This window comes from Zalophus californianus, chromosome 9 (genome assembly GCF_009762305.2).
Source record: "Zalophus californianus isolate mZalCal1 chromosome 9, mZalCal1.pri.v2, whole genome shotgun sequence".
Lineage (NCBI taxonomy): Eukaryota > Metazoa > Chordata > Mammalia > Carnivora > Otariidae > Zalophus > Zalophus californianus.
In genome coordinates this window covers 77,520,103-77,537,394 of record NC_045603.1, presented here as the reverse complement: position 1 = coordinate 77,537,394, position 17,292 = coordinate 77,520,103, and the positions used below count along the sequence as shown (strand labels likewise).

Sequence of the window (17,292 nt, the reverse complement as noted above, 5' to 3'; positions counted from 1 at the left end):
TTAAATTCCACAACTTCCACCATTTCGTTATTGTCAAAACTACAGATGCTGGCACCATCACCAAGATGCCTAGACTTTGTATTAATAAAAATACAAGATGTAGAAGTACCCCTGTTTTAGTCTTCAGTGATACTAATTGCGCTATCAACCTTTTACAGGGCGGTGAGTGAAAAGCAAACACCAGTGACTGATTGTACCTGGCAGGTCTCCCTAAGAGCAAGAGTCACCATTACTAAGTCAAGGCAGGCCTTGATCCATTTCTTAGCACTAGTACGCGCTGAACACGAGTCGTGGTTATGTCATCTGGCCGCAGCTTTAGAGCTCACTGCTCTTCCTTTTTTTTTTTTTAAGATTTTATTTATTTATTTATTTGAGAGAGAATGGAGAGAGAGCACATGAGAGGGGGGAGGGTCAGAGGGAGAAGTAGACCCCCTGCTGAGCAGGGAGCCCGATGTGGGACTCGATCCCGGGACTCCAGGATCATGACCTAAGCCGAAGGCAGTCGCTTAACCAACTGAGCCACCCAGGCGCCCTCACTGCTCTTCCTAGATGAGCGCTTTGCCCAAAGAATGTTCATGGAATACTTGGGAAATGCCTTACCAAAAAAACAAAAACAAAAAATTTTGACTTTGGGCAATGTCATATTCCATATTGCCTTCTTGAAGATTCACAGGACATTTAGCATATCAACAATTCTTGCAAGAGGGGGAGTCCTCTTGGTCTAACTCAGCATTTCCTAAGTTTACCTGACCACGTAACCCTTCCCTATTCCCACCCCTCTACAGACCACCCAGGGACATCTCCCAGAGCTAACACTTCCAGAGAGTCACTCTGGGAAATACTCTTTTGGACTGAGGAGGGATAGAATTATTTCAGATGAACATGACTTCCTCTCAAAGCTTGAAAACCATAATTATTCCACTCTGGGAAGAGGAGACAGGAGCACAACCAAAGGAGTATTAAGAAGGAAAGGATTTCCTGAAATTACAAGACTGCCGGATGAAAGGTACACGTTCTACTTACTTAAGGAGATTTCCAAGATTGAAAAGAGCCCGGTTGTGCTGCGGATTTAGCTGGAGAGCCCTCTGATAGTACATCTTTGCCTCTGCTGTGTCTCTCGTCAGTGTTCCAAGGTTGTTCAGGGCACTTGCGTGGCGAGGATACAACCTGAAAAATTAGAGATATTCAGCCATGATTGTTTGAAAACTTCTAAGCTGGGCACGATGGGCTTGTTCTCCCTCTCCCCCCACCCCAGGAATGCCACAACCAAAATGAAACACTGAATTCTTCCTTTATTTTAATGGTTTGTCCATGTGAAATCTTAATGGTCAACTATGTGTGCAGCTGCAGGCATATAAATATGGAAGCAGATCTTTGACCCTTAGTGGTATAATAACCCCCATATGGTGCAAAAATAAACAGTATGCAAATCTATCAGGGTTAAACAAATTTTAATCCTTTGGAGCCTATATTACTTTCAATTTGCTTTGGCAGAAAATCCTCACCGCCTCATTGCTTCTGAGTTTCTGGGCTGGTGAGACTGCTGACCAGCGGCTTCATAGAAGAACACAAGATGCTGGGGGTTCCTTGGATGAGGGCATCTCCATGAACATACTTGGACTGGAAGATCCCTAAGACCACCATTATTGAGAAAGGGTAATACACAAGGTCTTCCCATAAAAACAAACTTTATCCCTAAAATGGCTTTCCATCTTGGCTCTCTTTTTCCATTTTATCTCCTTTCCCTCCTCCTATTGTAATTTGGTACCAACTGGCCTGATACAGTTCTCAAATGAAAATCCCGACAAACACTTTTAAAAAATTTAAATAATGCACGACGAAGTGAAAATAGCATTCCCAATGTTCAAAAGCAAATGTAAAGGAGGATCAGGGATACATCAGTAAACCAAATTTATGCTGATTAAGGAAGGAAGGGAATCAATTTACTTCCTTAACTCAAAACCATCAAGAAGGCAAATCCGCACAGCTACACAGTTTAGTTGTTTCTGCTATATTTAGAGCAGAATATTTAGCAGACTAAGAGGTTCATTACATCTCTGTCACCCGGAGTACTCTGAATAAGCTCGTGGAACTGGCTCTTAATGTAGGAAAGCCAGGAAATAAAAATATGATGTATACTTGTTAAGTCTCTTGACAATCAAATGACAGGCTTGCCTCCTCCCACTCTGTTCCATACCTTCTAAGAAGATCAATTATATTTGCGGACAGAAGGGCGTCCTATTAAAAGGCTGACAAGACAAGTCTCGTGGTTTTTTTTTTTTTTTTTTTTTTTGGAATCTTTGCTTAAACCAAAGTTTCCTAAGTTTATTTGACCATGTAATCCTCCCTTCCCTACTCCCTTCCAGAGCAGCAAGGAACACGACGAACATCCCCCAGAACTACCATTTTCAGGAAGACATGCCGGGTGATGCTCCTCATGATTGACAAGGGATAAAATCTATTCAGAGGCATGTTATGGCCTCCCAAAGCCTGAAAGCCCTAATTACTCTCAATGGCTATAGAGGCTGTTGGGGAGAGAGATACTATGAGAGGAAGCTGGGAAAAGGAAAACACACTGGGCCAGGACACAGCACTGGGGTTTGCTTCTCTTGGGTCACCTTCACTCAGGCAAAGACAACCCGAGGTCTCTGGGGGTAGGCCCATCACCCCCAGCCTCACAGTCCTGAGGGAAGCAAGTCCTTGGCTCTCTCTCTGAGATTCCACTAAGGGATATCAGAACTATGATGAGAGACAAAATGCCCTTGGATCTGCTCATGCACTCTGCCCACAAAAGTCTCCTAGAAAGTCTCGGTCTAAGAATGATTTTGGAAGTGATTACAGAAAGCTTATCACAGCCAGGACTCAAAATCTTCTAAGGAAACTTTTTTTTTTGGCAGGGGGAGACGTTGAGCAAAGCTCTCTGACCTCCCAAAGATTTAAGGGATGTCCAGTGAACACGGTGAGGGCAATTCTTGTTTCCCTGTTGACCAGCTATAAGAGGAAGCTTCCCGGGGACATCTGCCTTCTTAAAACTTGATCTTTTCCTTATTTCTTTAGGCTTGGGAGCCCTTGAAATCAATGTCTGAGGTAAAAGCACTACCTATGGGAAAGGATGGTCTAAATTCAATAAGATCTTCCCCCAAGGACTCACCCACCTCTTGCCGCGCCCACCTACACTGTCAAGCAACTGCCCTTGGCACTGGCTGTCCGCCCACCTTGTCAAACTTTATCTTCACTCACGATTCCACTGTCACTTACACAGTCACGGGCTTTCACATTTCATGGAGTCCATGTTTCTCTCTCCCCCCCCTTTTTTTTTTTTCCAATTCAGAAACTGAATATAAGTCCACACCAAACTCTCAAAACCAGAAATAAGCAGCGAGAAAGGAAGCAACGAGAAACAGATAGGAGCCCTGTGAGGAAAAGGGCCTTGAGTGCGACTTGTGCTCCAAAAACTTGTCAGCCAGCCACCTCAGGGAAGAGGCTGTATGTTAAGGAAGAGTCCCGACCCAGGGAGGAAGGGGATTGCTGGCTTCTAGAGTGGTTTACTGAATCTATTGCCACCCAGAGCCCTCCACCTGAAAAATGTGTGATATCGTGTATTCCTGGTAATAGTAAGGGTCTGCTAGCAATATCCTCTCTCACTGGGTACCTGATTCGGTTCAGCTACTCACAAGCAAGCATTGCATTATTTATAAAACAAAGCTGAATTTCATCAACAGGATTCTTCAATAACTAGGTCAGGAAAAAAAAACACATTTTATTTTGAGTTCAAGATAGATGTAGATATTCTCTTAAAACACATACTCTTCTCTTGTTTACTGAAGACCTAGGCAAGGACAAGTTTATTTTGTGCGTTTACTTTTTAAATGAACTTGTGTTTGAATTAGCTTGGGTCCAAGTCAATACTGAGGTCTCCAGGAGGGGAATTTTCTACTGGAAAAATGAACAATTTAAGAGATGTTTATGTTGATACATCCCTGGTCAGAATAAATTAAGCCCATCTTGACTTTGACTTTTATAGGTATGTTTTACAAAATTTGTTAGTGATTAATTATTCCCTTCCCCGTCTAAAAAAAAAATCTCAACAAAAGCGTCACCGAACTAGAGTGGAGTGGTGTTTTCAGACCTTTTTTTTTTTTTTTAAGACAAGTGTGAACAGCCATGGAATTTTCTTTCTCACACTCTTACTCAACATTTGTATTGTTTATGGGTGCTCTCTTGCTATTTCTTTATTACTGTCATTTTTATTTTGGTGAGTAAAGTTTTTAAAATTTATTATACAGAAAATATGTTGTATTGTCAAGCAGCTCCAGGGTATAAGGAAGCTTATTTTTTTTCTCTTTAAAAATGAAATCTTGGGGCGCCTGGGTGGCTCAGTTAGTCAAGCATCCGACTCTTGATTTCAGCTCACGTCATGATCTCAGGGTCGGGATATCGAGTCCCGCACTGGACTCCCCACTGGGTGTGGAGCTTGCTTAAGATATTCTCTCTTTCGGGCGCCTGGGTGGCTCAGATGGTTAAGCGTCTGCCTTCGGCTCAGGTCATGATCCCAGGGTCCTGGGATCGAGTCCCGCATCGGGCTCCCTGCTCAGTGGGGAAACCTGCTTCTCCCTCTGCTTCTCTCTCTCTCTTTCTCTCATGAATAAATAAATAAAATCTTTAAAAAAAAAAAAGATATTCTCTCTTTCTCCCTCTCTCTTTGTCCCTCCCCCCCAAAAGAATAGAATAAAATAAAAATGAAATCTAGAGATACAGTTCTATGGACTGAAGAATTTTTTTCATGTATTGGAAAATTTGTATTCTTTTTCTTTTTAAAGATTTTATTTATTCATTCGAGACACAGAGATACAGAGAGAGAGAGAGCACGAGCAAGGGGAGAGGCAGAGGGAGAGGCAGGCTCCCCGCTGAGCCAGGAGCCGGACATGGGGAGTCTGGGATCATGACCTGAGCCGAAGGCAGATGCTTAACCATCTGAGCCACCCAGGTGCCCCTTGGAAAATTTATATTCTTGATAAGTACATGTACATTTGAGCATTTAAGGGGTTCTTAATTTTTATCTACTACCATTTCCTTATGCATTAGAATTAATAAAGTAGGTAGTTAAGGATATAATTATTATCATTCCCCCCCATTCCCAGTTACCTTAGCTCTGAGAATCAACATCAACAACATATTAATAGATCATTACTGGGGGTGGGAACAAAAGAAAATGGGTCCAAAGGGACCTAGGATAGATTAATGATACTTCACACTTTTTCTTCCATTTTCTCATCTAACCCTCCTAACTCTTTTTTTTTTTTTTTTAAGATTTTGTTTATGTATTTGTCAGAGAGAGAGAGCACAAGCAGGGGGAGCAGCAGGCTCCCCACCAAGGAAGGAGCCTAATGTGGGACTTGATCCCAGGACCCTGGCATCATGACCTGAGCCGAAGGCCGAGGCCTAACTGACTGAGCCACCCAGGGATCCCTAACCCTCCTAATTCTTCAAGTAGAATTACTGTACTATGTTATAGCTGAATAAAGAAATTGAGTAGATAATAGATTATTAAAAAAAAAAATCTCAGAAGCAGTTGTGTTCTTGTGTTAAGAAGACAGTTGGCTCCTGTAAATCTATTTATTTTCCAAAAAAATCATGAGTCATTCCACCTTCAGCAAATACATAAACTGCTACAAATTAGAGCTTCCATTTAGAATAATTTCTCCTTTTTTTCTTTGGCCAGTCCATTCGACTATGCTCTTACAGGAACCAGTTCTCAGGGACAGAAATAGAATAAATTCAATACTCAGGACACTTGGCTACTGAGATTCTTATGCACTGGAAAAATATGTTATCTGCCATACAAAATAACCATGGTATCTCCGAAAACCGCAGTATTTGGAAAAGCGTTTTAGAACCAGCAATACTCAGTAAGTGTACAAGATATATGTATGCTCTCATCTACTGTTCTTAAGCTTCAACCTCAAGATCAACCTGAAGACTCCAAGACATAAGATGGATGTGACTCAAGTGTGGTTTCATATTTTCTTTCAGTCATTTACTTTGAATTTTGTACAGTCTTTTCAAAAGTTAAGGATGCTCGTAATTTTTCAATGTTTTGAGTACCTTATAAGGCATTTCATTGTGCAAGCAACATTGTATCATGAGCTCCAGTTTGCAATTTCCCTTCAGAATATACACACCCTGATTTATTTGTCTGATTTTCATTCCATAGATTAATTTATTTGAGGTTAACTATGCTAAGGTCAGATGTTTATTTTCTATTTCCTGTTGAGAAAAAAAAAACCCAAAAGAAAAACATGGCTGGGGAAAAAAAATGCAACCATAAAACCTGAATTTCACTGGACTAAAAAAAAAACACCCAAAGTAAACTTTATTTCAGGAGTCAGCAGCATATTTTCAACCAGCTTAGTCTCTTGACATTTTTTAGGTGACGGTTTTTTCCTGTTGTAAGATTTGAACCATCGTGTCACTAAAATGTACTGGGTGACACGGATTGGTCTGCTTCTTTACTTGTTTTGAAATTGCCATTAACACCCAGCAAATAAGTCTTGCCACTCTCTTTCTGCATTATACTCCTTCCCACCCGTTTCAGAAAACTCTGGAAAAAACTTCCCATGCTGTTTAGGGAAATGGACCAGGCTCTCCAAAGAGGGCCAACTCAATTATCTGACCTCTCACAATGGATGACCTCTCCCAGTGATCCAGAAGGACTCCGCCCAGTTGATTTTCCAAGAGAATTGAGAGCAAAACCCTGTTCTCTGATGCCCTCAGGAAATGAGTCATTTTAAGTGGCTGAATTTTCCTGATTCCTGACAATTTAAAGGTTGGGAAATGTATTGAATTAAATACTTCTCTGCTCTTTGAAATAGAAAATGGTGAACATAATTTAACCCTTCTCAGAAGCCTGAGGTAACTCTGGTTTTTGTGGCAGATGGTGGGGAATTGCTTTGGAGTCAGAAGCCATGGGTGACTTTCCAACTACGTGATTTTGAATTTATGTCTGTCCTTTAGCTGCTTTCTCTGTAACAATAAGGTCAATAACATATTGACCTTCTGTGTGAACGAATGGGCTTCTATGTGAATAAATGATGGGTATGTCTATACCCATCATCATACTTGTTCCACCACAAACAGTTAGTGTTTTGGGGTGAGTTGAAGGACCTCTGGGTGGTATTTTTTTGGCTCCATCTATAGCCATAATGAACCCATACCAGGCTGAAGCTGCCAGGTCTCCTTCTCTCATATGGATTTCTCATCCTCCAAAAAAAAAATCATTCTCTTCACTGCTGTCAGTGGCCTTCGACTTGCTCCCATCAGTCAAAATAACATGTGTTATTTCTTCATCACTAACCCAGGAGCACTCAAGTCATCTTGTATCCACTGTCTGTCCTCTGCCGTGGGTTCTCAGATGTGAAGGACATGTGACTCTCTCCATTTTAAGAATGTAGGAATGTTCTCTGTGAAACCCTCATTCCAAAAGCCTGGCAATCCTTCATCGTCTAAAGCAAACGATCTCCACAGGCACCAGAGCAATTTCCTCCAAGCCTTTCTGATATGCTCAGCACCAAATGGAATTCCAGACACGTGCAATTTTAAAAAAGCTACATCCAAGGCTGTAAGGAGATTCAAAGTCCTGTGTGACAGATCAATGTGCACATGGAATCCTTATTGTAATGACACTTTGTAGCATGAATAGTACTCCGGTTGTTAGATCAACTTAGAAAAGGACAGCAGTGGGAGGGAAAGTGTGTCCCATATTCCTAGTCAAGAACTGCCCAAGAAGATCATGAAGGATGGGGAGAGAAAGGGGCGCATATCCTGACTATCCACCTCGGGAATTGGTGGTCACCGCTAGCAGGAAGTACGGGTATTTAACATCTTCTGATGCACAGGACAATCCTGCATAATGAAGAGTTGTTCCATCTAAATAGTCGACAGCTCTCCCGTTTGAGAAACACTGCGTGTTACTATGGAGTTGTCCTCAGACTCTGAGGGGATCTGTGATACTCTGTGCATTATATTCATTCGGTCTTTCAACAAACATTTTAACATTTATTGAGCACCTACAATGTGCCAGGACATCTGCTGAGGGCCCACAGCAATAAAGAAAAAGGAGTCTGTGCTCTCAAGGAGGTCCCGTGGCAGAAGAGGAAGAGACAAGGATACCAAATCACTCTAATGCACCGTGATCAGAGCACACATGGCAGAAAGAGACAAAGCAGAAACTTGGGGTGGAGGGGGGGAGGTGTGGAGGGATGGGTGTGGGTAGTACAAGAAGCAGGAGCCCATGGAAGGAGCCATGGTGCTCGGCAAGGTGTTTCCAGGGGAGATGACACTGTACCAGTGGGGCAGTAATAGCTGGGGGTCAGGGGAAGGGGGGGAGGGGAAATCAGCAGGAAGAGGAAGGAAGGTGTTTCAAAGAGAGAAAGCAAAACCCAACAGAATGCAGGAAACATAACTTTTTACTCTGGCTTAAGCGCAAGCTGCAAAGGGGCCCGATAAAGGTCAAGAAGCTGGTTTTGGAGAGAAGGTGGTAAGGGCAGTTTCAAATGCAGAGGGAAATCTGTGGAAATGTGCAGGAATCAGGTGGATAGACGGCTTTGATATGGGAAAGGTACGTGGTGAAATTACAGCTTCGAGAGTTAATCAGCACACAGACGCTTTCTAAAGCCTTTGGAACGGAAGAAGTCCCTTGGGAGGAAGGCAAAGCTTGAGAAGAGAAGGCCTAGCAGAGGAGCCGGAGAACTCCTCCACCAAGGGTTTGGAGGGGAGTCTAGAGAAACAGAAGGCAAACCAAGGCAGCATGGAAGCTGAAAAAGAATTCGCTCTAAGGCGGAGGGATCGTTCAACAAAATTAATGCTGCTGAGAGTCAAGTAATTTAACTCCCAAGCAGGGTCCTCCTCTGGAGTGCCCCACATGGAGGCAACGGGTGCGCTTGCAAACAGTTCCGGGTGGTAGACCAGGAACCACCCACGGCTGGTGGTGGTGGTGGGGGGGTAACGAGAGGGCAATAAAGGAGAAGACATTGAGACCGCCAGGAAATCTGAACAGTTGAAAGGTGGGAACAGACAGACCGAAGGGCAGGAAGGGGGAAATAGGAGATGCAGAGGCTGGTTTGCATGTTTGTTTCAAGATGGCAGAGACTTGAGACTATTTAGAGTATTTCATTTATTTCATTTTCACTTATTTATTTATCTATCTATTTATTTTAGAGAGACAGAGGGGCACCTGGGTGGCTCCGTCGGTTGAGCGTCCACCTCTTGAATTTCAGCTCAGGTCATGATCTCGGGCCATGAGATCGAGCCCCGTGTTGGGCTCTGAGCTCAGCAGGGAGTCAGCTTGAAATTCTTTTCTCTCCCTCTCGCCCTGCTCGTGTGCCTCCTCTCTCTCTCTCTCTCTCTAAAAAATAAATAAATAAATCTTTAGAGAGAGAGAGAGAGACAGAGAGAGAGAGAGAGTGGGGAGGGGCAGAGGAAGAGGGAGAGAGAATCTCAAGCACACTCCCTGCTGGGGAATGCGAAGACCAACACGGGGCTTGATCTCACGACCCGAGATCATGACCTGAGCTGAAATTCAAGAGGTGGACGCTCAACCGACGGAGCCACCCAGGCGCCCTGAGAATATTTAAGTATTAATGGAAAAGTGCCCAGAGAAGGGGATAAAGTGAAGGCTTTAAAGGAAGAGTTAAAAAAAAAAAAAAAAAAATCTCCGAGGAGCTAGGGAGTGAAGGACAGAAGGGCAAGACAGGTCTGGGGGCAGTCTGCTGGTGGTGGCTGCACTCGTAGGTGGGGTGGCCGGGGAAGGCCTTGTTGACAAGATGACCTAGTAGGGAGCCCCGAAGGAAGGGAAGGCGGCAGCTTTCAGAGAGGGAGGGGGGTATTCTGGGAAGAGGGAACCACAAACTCAGAGTCCCTAGAGCCCCACACGGCTGGAGCCGAGCCGGCAAGTAAAGTAGCTGGAGGTGAGGTCTGAGAAAGACGGCGTGGGGCCTGGAGGCAGCCGCAGGGGCTCTGAGAGATAGGAGTCTACGTGAGACACACACGGTGGGCGGCGGAGGTGGAGAGAAGTGGTCAGATTTGGGACACAGATAACAGTTAACGAGTTTATCACTGCCGGGTATTAGGCACTGCTTTTAAAGCTTTCTATAGGAGTTACCTTGTAATATTCCAACCCTATGAGGTATGGTGTTACCTCCTATGTTGTCACTTTAATAGAAAATCTAAATGCTATTGTTAAAACGCTCATATCTGCTTATATAAGAAATTATAACTAAGCCGGGGTTGCGGATACTGTCTCCCACCACCCAGACACCACTCCCGTCTGAGGGTCTTGTCTCCCCAGCTGCTGACAGCTCACAGCCCGGTCTTCTCTGGGCATGGGGCTCAGCCTCACCCAAGGTTCATGAGGGGATGTAAAGGTTCCATCTCTTGCCTCCATTCATGGCCATCCTGAGGGGCCCTCGAAGCTCCGGGGCTTCCTCAGGGGTCAGCCGAGGCCCTGGAACTGCACTATCATCTCTCCCTCTGCCCACCCTGTTCCCCTGGCTTCCTTCCCTAGCGTTCCAGAGAGCATTTCTCACTGGACTTCCTGCTTGCAGATCCCTGCCTGGGATTCTGTTTCCTGGGGAAGCACGGCGAGTTCTTGAGGTGAAAGAGTGGTGTAAGGCAGGAGGAAAAAACACCAAAAAACCAGACAGCGAAATATGCTTCAGTAGAAATGACAGAACCATAAGTATGGTCACGAAATTCTAGTTTTCTAAATGAAATAGTGTTTATCTTCTTGGAGTTAATGAATAAAACTGCCAGACTTAACACAAAATAAATAGAGGGAGGCTCTAATTTCATCAACAAAAAGAAATAAAAATAATTTCAAGTGTCTATCTGTGATACTGGGAAGTGTATTTAGACTTTTATAAATGAAAATACCACACGGGCAGAAGAGCCCATCTCCACTTGTTAAACCTGGTTAACAAATGGTCCTGGAATTTTAATTGTTTCCAGAAATACATGGCAGCTGGTATCCAAGGTCACTTTTACTCGTAAGAGTTATTTTAAATGTTCACTTAAAATAGGCTGTGTAATGAAGGACTTTTAAAATAACCATTAAATCCTGATTTAAAAAAAAATGTTCAAACTCCAGCCGCTTTACAGACAGCATTTTTCAAAGGAATTGTAATAATTTTATTGATATACTCAGTACCTCAGTGAATAGGGGGTTAATTATACATGGTTAGATTCTTTAGACTAATAATATACGATGTTTCCTCGATTCTTTTATTACTTCCTTTTTTCCACATAGACTTACCCAGTCTAATGGACTCTCCTTGCAGAGTTCCGGTTATCCACACAGGAGTGAATGCAAAGAACGCTACCTCTGTCAATGGTTACTATTATCATGATGAGTCTCTCTTTTATGCATTAAAAAATTCCAATCAGAAAGATTTTAGTTCTATCCTTTCCCACGTGGAAGGCAATTAAATAGAGCTAGTAGAGATTTCTTCGGGACAGGAGCATTAAAAGCACATTTCTTCCCCTTTAATTATGCCAATAAAAGAGTCTGGTCAAGGACTTCTACCCTCTTTCTTTCCCTTCAGATTTTCTGTTTAGAACATCAACAACAGATATATTGGGAGTGGGTAGTAAGGCTGCTCTAAGGGTCCCAGGGCTGCTCAAGCACATTTGAGTACCACTGGGGAAGAGTAATGCATCTCCTGCTTGATAGGAGTATGGGAGGGTGGAAATCTTAGATGATTTACTGTGTATTCCATGTTGAAACCATACCCGTGAAGAGAAAACAGCAGTCTGGCTGACTGAAGATCACCGCCCTTGTATCAGGACAGAATACTGCACAGGGCTGATATCCAATCACCTGGGATGCATTAGTAGATCTGGGTATGGGGGTGCTTATTATAGTGGGCTGGCAGGAAGAGGGCATCTAAGTGAACAAATGCTCCATGGAATATGGGATAATTTGCTGCTGACAGTAGGGAGACCTTCCTGACCTGCCCGGACAAAGTGAACTCTATTCATTCCCAGGTGCAGGGTTCCTGATGGTCAGCCCATTTTAACCAACCAGTAACTGAGTCATGCAGGGGTTTTACATATAATTTCCATGACTCTATCACCTAGAGTGAAATCTCTTTTAAAACAGTCTCTTCACTATGTCGTCAGATTTCTAGATGTTCTCTATTCTCTGTAAAACATATTGGTGGATACCCACAACTTAATAAACTTTCTCTATAAGCATGGGCCTTTTTGATCCTGCAAGTTGAGTTGTATGACTAAGAGACAGTTGTGTTTGTTAACAAATTTATGGCAGTTGTAGTTTTTATTGCAATTGTACCATGTAATGAAATATCTTGCAAACTGATAAAATATAAATGTGAAAAAAGAGAGTTGTTATTTCTATGAAAACTATGTAAATACTCTAGAAATACTCAAAAAAGGGAATTTGCTCAAGAAATTGCTGTTGATTAGATGTAGAGTATCTGTAAAAAACTATAGGAGAAAAATCTCAGTCATTACATTTTTATTCCACTTTAAAGTATGAAAACCTGATCATCAGAGAAATGACTTATGCATGTGATTTTTGCAGATTATAATCATTGCACTCTTAACCCAAAAGAAAAAGCTGGGTTTGACATTTGAAGATTGGTGAATGGATGTACATGGGAAATTTTAGGGTACAATAAAATCATTCAAGAGTGTACATAATTTATTTTATGATTCTCCCCTTTTAACTGATGTTTTAAGCTGATCAACAAACCTCTGGCCCAGTACCCATTTAGTACCTGCTGCTTGTTATCCAGGTTGGGCCACGATCTCTCTCTTTGGGCTTACTGGACAAATTATTTCATGGATGATTTTGGGCAGGAAGAGCTGAGATATTGGGTGGTCCCTGGAATTTCTACTCCACTCACTAGAAACTTTTCCAGGTTTTTGTTTTTTTTTTTAAGATTTTATTTATTTGAGAAAGAGAGAGAGAAACAGCATGAGAGGGGAGAGGGTCAGAGGGAGAACAAGGCTCCCCGCTGAGCTGGGAGCCCAATGTGGGACTCCATCCCAGGACTCCAGGATCATGACCTGAGCCAAAGGCAGTCGCCTAACCAACTGAGCCACCCAGGTGCCCCACTTTTCCAGGTTTTAAACAATGACCAGAAAGCTTTGGAGGCATATGGCAGATCTACCAGTGGTGTCCTGATTCTGAACCAATTAGAATTCCAAACTTAATAGAACCTGGAACAGGTATAAACATCACAGCTGCCCCTCCCAGCAAAGCAAAGCTAACACTTGTGTTCATTAAGGATTTAAGAGTTCTGCCATTTTCCTTTGCTGATTTGGGTCTTAATCTGAACCTGAAACTTCAGCTGCAGCATTTTCCAGGGGAGATTTCCCTTGCATTACAGCAACAGAATAAATGAGGTACACCGAAACGGAGGAGAAGTTAGTATACTTCCATCTTGTTTAAAAAATAAAATAAACAAAATAAGGTTGCGGCGACTGGGTGGTTCAGTTGGTTATGCGGCCGGCTCTTGATTTCGGCTCAGGTCGTGATCTCAGGGTCCTGGGATTAAGCCCTGCATTGGGCTCCCTACTCGACAGGGAGTCTGCTCCAACATTTTTTCTCTCCCTCTGCCTCTGCTCTGCGCCCCCCAACTCCCTCTCTGAAATAAATAAATAAATCTTTAAAAAAACATAGAAGGTTTAAAAGAAGCAGAATATTCCTGTCATATATAATTACCAATTTAATGTAGCATAATTTCTAGAATTGTAAGCCAGACAAAATGATATTGGTATAGATAAAACCCTAATGACTAATTTCATCATTGCCTTTGGGATCTACATAGTCATTACGACAGAAATGGATAATTGTCGGGACTGATTTCAGATAATAGCACCGTTAGCCCTGCATTTCCCTAATCATTTTCTTTCTTGCTGTGTGCAAATATGGAAAATATTAAATATACTGAAGTTGAAATAGAGATAAGGTAGTTGGGAGAGGGTAGAATCCCTGTCTCAGCAACTTCAGCAAAGAAAGAGCAATAGCAAAATAAGGGCAGTCTAGCACACCTGGGTGGCTCAGTCGGTTTAGTATCCGCCTCTTGATTTCAGCTCAGGTCATGATCTCAGGGTCATGAGTTTGAGCCCCATGTTGGGCTCCACACTGAGCATGGAATCTGATTGAGATTCTCTCTCTCTCTGCCCCTCCCCCTCTGCCGCTTGTGTGCATGCTCTCTCTCCAAAAAAACTAAATTAAATTAAATTTAAAAAATAAGGGCCACCTTCCAGTCACCTAGGATGAATAATCATCAAAATGATGAACAGTCCTGGTATTTTCCTTTTCTCTCTAACACAAGGAGTGACAATTTAAATTAAAAAGCAGAACAAAACACCCACATCCATTGAAAATTCACCACAGAGGTATCCACACAGAAATGATGCTACTTAAATCAGAAGTATTTTGAGCCTGGTCTGAGAGGATGAAATATTTCCCTAATTACTATGCAGTGTATTTATAGCTTTAATTGTTTTTTTCCCCACTTCTCAAGGGATGTGTTTCTTGCAGAAGCACAGTTGCTGAAGCAAACATTTATTTTTATTGTTTCACGGGAAAAAAGCGGTAGTACCCAACCAGCTACTATAATTCTGTAAAATCAGCTACTGGAGAATTTTTATATAATTTATATCTTTGCCCCAAGGTGTGCCTTAGGGTCTGCCTTATTTTTTCTGCTTGAACTTGACAGAAAACAGTCTGTTAGAATGCAATAAATTTTAAAGGATATTGATAATACTTCCTTTCAACCACTATTTTTCAGGCAAATTTACTGCTCTCTTCTCTTCAAGAATGCCATCTAAAACCCTGAAACATTAATTAATCATTATGCCAAAACATACTTTATTTGTACCCTTGAAGGAATATATGCCTCTTTAAAAATGACATTGCCAAATAATACATGTTCACTGTAGAACATCTGGAACACAAAATAAAGTACAGAGAAAAAAATTAAACCATAATCTCACCAACTAGAGATACGTACTATAAACATTTGGGTAAATTGGCTTCCAGGGAAAGAATATAATTATTAAATCTTAAAAATGATCTTCTCTTCCTTAATAAAAACTTCTTTTCCTCAATAAAAAGTTTTGTTACAATTTTCCTCTGGGACTTGCATTTCTTGTATCTTTGGAAAAGTATTTGACAGTGAACTTGATGTGCACAGCTTAAAATTTTGGCCATATTGAATATTACCTAAGAGAGCCTAAAGTCTAAAAGAATTTGATTTATGAACAATATACTTACGTAAGAACATTGTTCAAAGGATAATTTTAAAAATCAGGTCAGTTACTTTAAGACTGATGATTTCAAACTAAGCTTTGAGATAATCCTCGTATGTGCTTGAGGGAAATGTAGATGTGTTCAGTATATATATTTTATTAATTTTTTCCTGGTCAAATTTCTCATTTTTTTTTTAAAGATTTTATTTTATTTATTTGACAGAGAGAGAGAATGCAGGGGGAGTGGGAGAGGGAGAAGCAGGCTTCCTGCCAGCAGGGAGCCCGATGCGGGGCTCGATCCCAGGACTCTGGGATCATGACCTGAGCTGAAGGCAGACGCTTAATGACTGAGCCACCCAGGCGCCTCAGTATACATACTTTAACATGTCCCAAAGCAGAACAGTATCAGAAAATTCAGCCAAATGTGGGCCAATCTCTAGGGGCATGGAAACCTCTTTAAAAAGCTTCTGTGAGCCTCATAGTACAATAAAAGAGAAGACTCATGTTTCTTTGTTTTGCCCACATTTGGAGACTCTGAGGCTATGTATAGTTCTCGTGCCCACATGTTTGCAGGTTAAAGACATTCATCTTGTGGCATCTTTTAGATAAGACCATCTTGAAAGTAAGAGTTGCAATTTTGAATACTCAAGAGCAGTCTGCCGCTGGTAATGCAGGCTTGATTTTGTGGTTTCTCTTAAAGTGACAACTTAAAGCTATGTTTTGTACAGTCTCTTCCAAACGAATACAAGGAGAGGAGTACAAGGAGAGTGTCAGGGCTGTTCATATATATAAGCACACACACACACACACACACACACACACACACACACACACACACACACACACACACACACACACACACACACACACACACACACAGAGGCATGCGTACCCCTTACTAGCATATTCCCAAGTGTCTTTTAGTTTCCCATCTATTTCATACAACTATCAGGGTATTTCATTTCTATACTCAGATATCTTCATATAAATCCCTTCTGTCGATGGGAAGCCTAAAGTGGGAAGCATTCATTGGAATACCCAACTCTTGTTTGCCTGCATGTGTGTATTCGACCGAGCATCACTTCACTGAGTAGTGGGTAGCAATGGAAACTTTTGCAGGAAAACACCAAGAATTAGAAGCAAGGCAGAATTACCACATTCACAACAGACTTGAATACTGAGCCAAAAGATGGAGAGTCCAGGATCCTTACACCTCCAAGGAGATGTCCACTGTCTGCCCAGCGCACACCGGGAGGGCGAGTGAATGAACAAGGGCCTGAGAAGCACAGCGGCGGACAATTGTGCACTGCTTACCTGAGGGCCGTTCTGTAGTGGTAGATCGCTTCCCGGGTCCGACCCTGGTCCTTCAGGAAATTGGCGTAGTTGTAGTGAACCTTGGCATTGTGGGGCAGGGTTTGAACTCCAGACCTACAATTAATACATTTACAGAAAAGAAAAAAGAGCAAAAAAGAACTGTATTTAGGAGCATCATTGGTTTCTTTCATATTTTACTCAAGTTTCATGAACCTGCATTCGGAATGTCCGTTATATCCATCTAAGTCAGGTTTTCAGAATTGATGAATTATGTGACTTACTAAACATGCTTCTGTGGAAAACAATGAAGGCAGTGGGTGGTGTGCACAACTAAACAAACATGCTAACTGGATAGGAAGCAGAGGTGGCGGCACGGGGTGATAGATTATTCTCTGCAGAGCAAACCTGCATGCTCAGGTTCATTCAGTTTTTTTCCTTCCTTGCTTTTGTGCACCTATAACCTTCCTTAAAAAAAAAAAAAGTTGAGAGCATCTACAAAAATAAATCATGACAAGAGGGATGACTGCAGACTGGCCTCCCTATTAAGTTTTATTGGAAATTAACATTTCCCATGTACCCAAGCCTGGGCTGGTTATAAATAAATAAATAAATGCAAGTATAATTATTTTACAAGTTGCAGATAAGGAAGTGGGATTTTGCTCAAAAAGGTAAAAACCCTGCTTCCATGGCCACTGTGTT

General features: G+C 42.1%; 1 protein-coding gene across 3 annotated transcripts in view; it reads right to left on the bottom strand.

The window, feature by feature from the left end:
- TMTC1 (transmembrane O-mannosyltransferase targeting cadherins 1) overlaps positions 1-17,292 on the bottom strand; it is a 277,142-nt gene that overhangs the window by 54,690 nt on the left and 205,160 nt on the right. For all 3 annotated transcript variants that reach the window (XM_027594472.2, XM_027594474.2, XM_027594473.2), the window contains 2 exons: positions 16,594-16,707; positions 1,024-1,167 (listed from right to left, as the gene is read on the bottom strand). In XM_027594472.2, coding sequence (XP_027450273.1) covers positions 1,024-1,167; positions 16,594-16,707 — 258 coding nt within the window. The remainder of the gene's footprint in view (positions 1-1,023; positions 1,168-16,593; positions 16,708-17,292) is intronic.